The following is a 5,646-nucleotide window of genomic DNA, read 5'->3' as shown; positions in this document are numbered from 1 at the left end:
AAATATGTCTATGTATATAAAAATGAATGTGTGCACAGAGGGAAAAAGAAATATTGACACCAAACTGTTTATAATTTTTAAATCCATCCGTTGTCAAAGTATATACAAACGTACCACAACACTATGTAATGATGACAACATTGCAACAATTCGTTGTCGAAATCTAAATTTTATATACTTCCGTTGTCTAAATGTTAAGAAACGTGGTAAGCTCACTATTGACAAACAATCCGTTGCCTAGCTTACCACGTTTGTTAACATTTAGACAACGGATGTGTATAAAATTAAATTAAATACAAAACTTCGTATATCTGAGCTAGAATCTTCAAATTTTGCATAAAGAACTTTGACATCCATGCAACATTTCAAAAAAAAAACGGACTTGCAATAGGGGCTTGACATTTCTCATATGAATTAAATACAAAAAGTACTATGTCTGGGAAAGTTTAGGGCTGTAATCATAAGATTTTGCATGGATAACATTAAAATCCATATTAACGTTTGGAGAATTTTGGCCGGACTAACAATAGGTAACCTGGCACTTCCTAAATGAATAGGTTACAAAAATTCGAATATCTGGGAAACTATTAAAGCTAGAGTTCTCAAATTTTGCACGAACATCTTTTACATTTATGTAAATTTGGGGGAAAATTGACCGGACTAGCAATAGGGGGCATGGCACTTCTCATATGAATTAAATACAAAAATTCCTATATCTGGGAAACCATAAGAGCTTGAATCCTTACATTTTACACGGGAAATATTGAAATCAATATGAAATATGTATATATGTATGTGTTCATGTAAATTACGGACTAGCCAAAATGGGAATGGACTAACAACAGTGGCTATTAAAGCTACAGTCCTCAAATTTTGCACAAACATGTCAATATTCATGTAAATTTGAGGGGAAATAGACCGGACAAGCAATAAGAGGCGTTTCACCTTCCATATGAATTAAATACAAAACTTCTTATATCTGGGAAACCGTAAGAGCTTGATTCCTTAAATTTTGCACGGACAACATTGAAATCCATATTAAATATGTATATGTGTTCATGTAAATTGAGGACTAGCAAAAATGGGAATGGTTCTTCCCAAAAAAGGTTAATATGAAAAATTGTAAAGTTTTTTTTAATTATATTGTTGTTAAGGTAGCGAAGCACACTGGGTATAATTTTCGTTCAAAAATTAAATATTTTATATGTATGTATATATATATTAGGGTGTCCAGAGGAGCAGCCTTTTTAAGAATCTCATGTAGGAATCACTCTCAATCAATGCTTATTAATGTACTGAACACAAGAGATATAAAAAGTATGTATACGCATCGAAAGGTATTCTTACAAAAAGTGGTCCACGGTACACCCTAATGTATACATATGTATGTATATTGTACATATGTATGTACATATATAATTTAATTCCACCCCCTTTTTTTCGAAGAATAAAAAAACAGCACAATTGTTTGAGTTTTTAATACATTCTTCCGTTATTCTTTCAGAAACCATAGAATCCAATCAAATAACTTCCGAATATTTTTTTTATTATTTTTTCATTTTTAAATTAAAAATTGTTTTTTGGTTACAAAATTAAGATCATTTTTTGTTTTAAATACAATATATAAAAAAAACATTTGATTTGTTTTTTTATATTTAACATTTCTTTTAATACATATTTGTTTTTCGTTTTGTTTATATTATTTGTTGAGGACATGTTTTTTTTTTTATAAATATATTCGTATAAAAAAGAAAATAATACATGTTTTATAATTAAAAATTAATAAATTTTTTTAAAAACTTATGGGTTTTTCTTGTATTTTGTTTTCGCATATACTAAATAAATACGTTTTGTTTTTTTAATAACTAAAATATATTAATGAACAAACAAAAAAAAAAATAATAAAAATAAAAAAACATTATGAATGAATATCATTTTAAAATGAATGAGAACATTGTGAATTTTATAGAAAAAAAATTATAAAATAATTAAAGAACAGTACAAAAATAATAAGATTAAATAAAGAGAAATGAGAGTTTTTTGCTTTTTTTTCGTTAAGTTTCAATTTCAATTTACAAACTAAATGCACACAATCTGCATGCAGGATATCGCAGTTTTGTTTTCGATTTTCTTTCACAAATTATTTGGACAAAAAAATACATACAAATAGATGATTATTTCTTAAATAAAATAATTTTAAATAAAAATTACAAAAAATTTTAAAAATTCTTTGCTTGGAATTGTAGTTGGACACATAGTGTTCAATACTTTTCACATAAATATTCTTTTGATGTTGTTATTGTTGTTGTAGGTTTTAATTTTTAAATTAATTAACACATTTCTTTGTTTCATCTTCAAATCGTTTAAGATCAAAGACTTATAATTATGATATACATACAAATATTATTATGATTATTTTATAAATATATATATAGTTAGATAAAAATTAAATTTAAAAAAAAACTTAGCATCTTAATAAGTTATCACATTCTTATTTTCATGAGTTTTATACGATAATAATTGGCCTTGAGTTAAAATAAACAATATATTAAGTGAAGAATAATGTACGATCTTGTTTTGAAGGATCGTAACCTTTAATTCTAACTCGACGGGTCATTTACAAGAAGAAAAGAAAACTGATTGTTATACTCTTAGGTATAGCAATCATAATGATCATTGTGATCATTATAAAAACAAAATATTCGACTTAAATTTAAAATTCAATTCAAAGTAGAATTTCTTATTAAGGAAATGATACGAGATATACACGACAATAAAAGAAATATGTCTGAAGCCATACAACTCAAAAATTCCAAATGATTTGCTGAGATTTTTGATCTAAATGAAGAGCTTCGGGTGGGGGGGGGAAAGTAAGTTTGGTGGTTTTTTTGAAAACAAACCACCAAAAAAAAACAACAACATATTGTGGTGGGTGTGTGGAAACACTTCAAGACATATTCATAAGTACACGACAGGCATAATTGAGAAATTTACGCGGTGGGTGTTGATATGGCTTTAGAACTGGTATAACTATAACTTGTACTCGCCAAAGGAGAGTACAGCTTGTTTTTAGTGATGATAAATTCGGGACTTATGGTAATTGTGCGCGACAAACCCTTCATGAATTGTGGCAGTAACGAGGTCCAGCCGCGATGATCTTGACGCAGTGTCAAGTAGATTTCAAATGTCGACACGGTTTCCGAGTCCAACTTAAGCGAGGCAATGCGTCTAGAGTTATTGGGTTCATCTTCAAATTCTATATAGATGGTGCAGCCTCTCAGGCCACAGGGTTCACGATCACTCAAACGCAAAATCTCGGCTGCTATGCGTGGCGTTAGATCACAGGGCAATGACACTTCCGTACACGACAAATGACGCGACTTGGCTAATCTTAATTCGTCCAACAAACGCAAAGACAGATCATTAACTGCAGCCGCATCTAAATCCTCACAATAGAAAACATTATTGTTGTCTTGTCTGAGCGAATTCAAAGTGGGCTTCTGGTTAGTGGCCACAGCTGGGGAATTGCGTTTACTGCTGTTTTCCGATAAACGTTTGTTTTTCTGATTGTTAATACTGTTTTTGATTTTGTTGGTAGTATTTGTTTGGGCATAGGGTAAATTTGTGGTGGCCTTTGTAGAGGCCTCTGGTGGCGGTGTTAAAGGTGAGGTCCAATCTAAAATAGAGAAAATAATAAAATAAAAAGTTAGTAAAAAGTTTCTTACATAATTATTTTGTTATTCACTGTTAAAAGGTTTAAAGGAAATACAACTAGCTACTGCCAGGAAACATGAAATCAATTAATTTATTCTCGAACATGTGTGTATGTGGAAAAACGCACGTAGCACGTTTTTCTTTGTGTACTTTTGCTGTTGTTGTTGTAGTTAATTTGAAAGCAGCTCCTCAGTCCCGCTCACATGCTAACAATTGATTTTTTTATTATTTTTTTGTTTTTGTCTAATGCGGACGGACGGACGTACGGACAGACTGTCTAACGGTCTGCTGCTGGCCTGCTAGAGCTGTTTATTGTCGAGGTCATTACACACACTAGAAGCGTTTTTGAAGCGCTTGACAACAAGCTAAACGTATAGCTATTAAAATGTAACGTTTCGAAACGTATCAGAGACAAAAACGTTTATGCGTTATGACTCAGGGGTTGATTGCAAGCAAGCAGGGTGAGAGAACGTTTATACGAGAGAAAGTCTTAATTATTTTAAATAAAAGTTTTTTATAAAGACGATTAGTTTTTTTTTTCAAATGAACAAGTCAATTAAACATTTATTTTAAGAATTTTATAAAAAACAGATAAGAAAGAATGAGTGGTAGCTAATAATAAACAAGGAAACATGAAAACGGAAGTAAAATTTAAAATTTACCGACGGCAAATTAATTTAAAACAAAATATTATTAAATATTAAATTATTTTTAAAAAATCTTTGAAATTTCATTAAAATCTACAATTTACTTTGTTTCCATGCTGTTTTCTGAACTATTTTCACAATTTATTTAAATATTTTTTTTGTTATTGTTTTCTTTTAAAACTTACCTTTTATTTTATTAGACCCAAGTCCATTGAAATCTGCTGGATGGTATAATTGTTGTACTGCCAAAATTTCCATTTTCATATTGTTGTTGTGGTCTCTTGCTTTGTTCAAACAAATGTGTTGTTAGACACTGTTTTCAAATTTGTTTTTTTTTTTCTTCCAGAAACTTCTAGCAGTTTCGAAAAGTATCTAAACCGTTTAGTTGTTGTTGTTAGCCAAAAACCTTAATTGTTATTAGGATTTGTATTTTGGCAAAATAATATCACAATTTTTACTGTCTTTTTTCTTTGTAATTTAATTATTTTCTTTAACTTGTATATAAATTTACAAGTTTTTTTGTTGTTAACGTTTTCTATTGATCACAGCACGTTTCTTTTAAAGTTGTATTTTTATCACTTTTTTTCTTTAATGGCTTTCCTTTTGTAAAAAGGTCCGTTAACAATTTTCTTTTAGCTTTAGAATGGCAATAATTATTTAAATATTATTTTCTTGTTTAAGTTTTTTTCAAAAAAATAGAACTCTTCTTTTTTCGGTGTTAATTTTTCAACGAGCGAAAAAATACGCTAAATTTCTAAAACAGATGGCCGATTTTAATATCGTAACACTTTTGTTTGAATCACTTGGATTTCTTTTCTAATTATATCTGTATCTCAGCAATGTATCGAAGCTACTATAACAAACCGGCTACACAACAACGCTATTTATACGATTCATTTTCACTCAATAGCATTTGAGAGAGTTTTTTTTTTCAACAGTCAATTCTCAGCTACTTTACTCATTTGGTTAGTCCATTTGTATACCTGGTAAAACATATGAAATTGAGTGAAGTTCTCGTTGGGTTGGTTTCTCTTGTCGGAGTATTTGCTAGTGGCAAAGAGTAGGTAAGAGAATGAGTAAAAATGCCAAAAAATGAGATACATATTTACAAGATACTTTTGCGAGTGAGTTTTTCCCCCTTAGCTCTTAAATCCTTCTTCTATATAGATTAAATTCAGGTAGCAAAAAATACATACAAATATTATATGTTTGTAGTGGTGTAAGCGAGTTTATAAGGATGTGAAGTTACGGGAGGAGTATACCGTCGAAAGTCAGTCAAAGTAAC

At 29.8% G+C, this 5,646-nt stretch overlaps 1 protein-coding gene across 1 annotated transcript; it reads right to left on the bottom strand.

The window, feature by feature from the left end:
- Positions 1-1,464: 1,464 nt before the first annotated feature.
- Positions 1,465-5,228, bottom strand: LOC119603811 (protein scylla-like). Its single transcript, XM_037956002.1, has 2 exons — positions 4,547-5,228; positions 1,465-3,676 (listed from the first exon to the last, which is right to left on the bottom strand). The coding sequence occupies exons 1-2, from the start codon at positions 4,623-4,625 to the stop codon at positions 2,991-2,993; spliced, it is 765 nt and encodes a 254-aa protein (XP_037811930.1). The 5' UTR covers positions 4,626-5,228; the 3' UTR covers positions 1,465-2,990.
- Positions 5,229-5,646: the final 418 nt, after the last annotated feature.

This window comes from Lucilia sericata, unplaced genomic scaffold (genome assembly GCF_015586225.1).
Source record: "Lucilia sericata isolate MDLA Ls3-8-SP2 unplaced genomic scaffold, ASM1558622v1 Contig000339F_arrow, whole genome shotgun sequence".
NCBI lineage: Eukaryota > Metazoa > Arthropoda > Insecta > Diptera > Calliphoridae > Lucilia > Lucilia sericata.
This window is presented reverse-complemented; position numbering and strand designations above follow the sequence as displayed.

Coding starts and splice junctions, on each gene's coding strand:
- LOC119603811 (XM_037956002.1), bottom strand. CDS start 4,625: ATGAAAATGGAAATTTTGGCAGTACAACAATTATACCATCCAGCAGAT. Junction 3,677..4,546: donor TGGGTCTAATAAAATAAAAG/GTAAGTTTTAAA, acceptor TCTCTATTTTAG/ATTGGACCTCACCTTTAACA.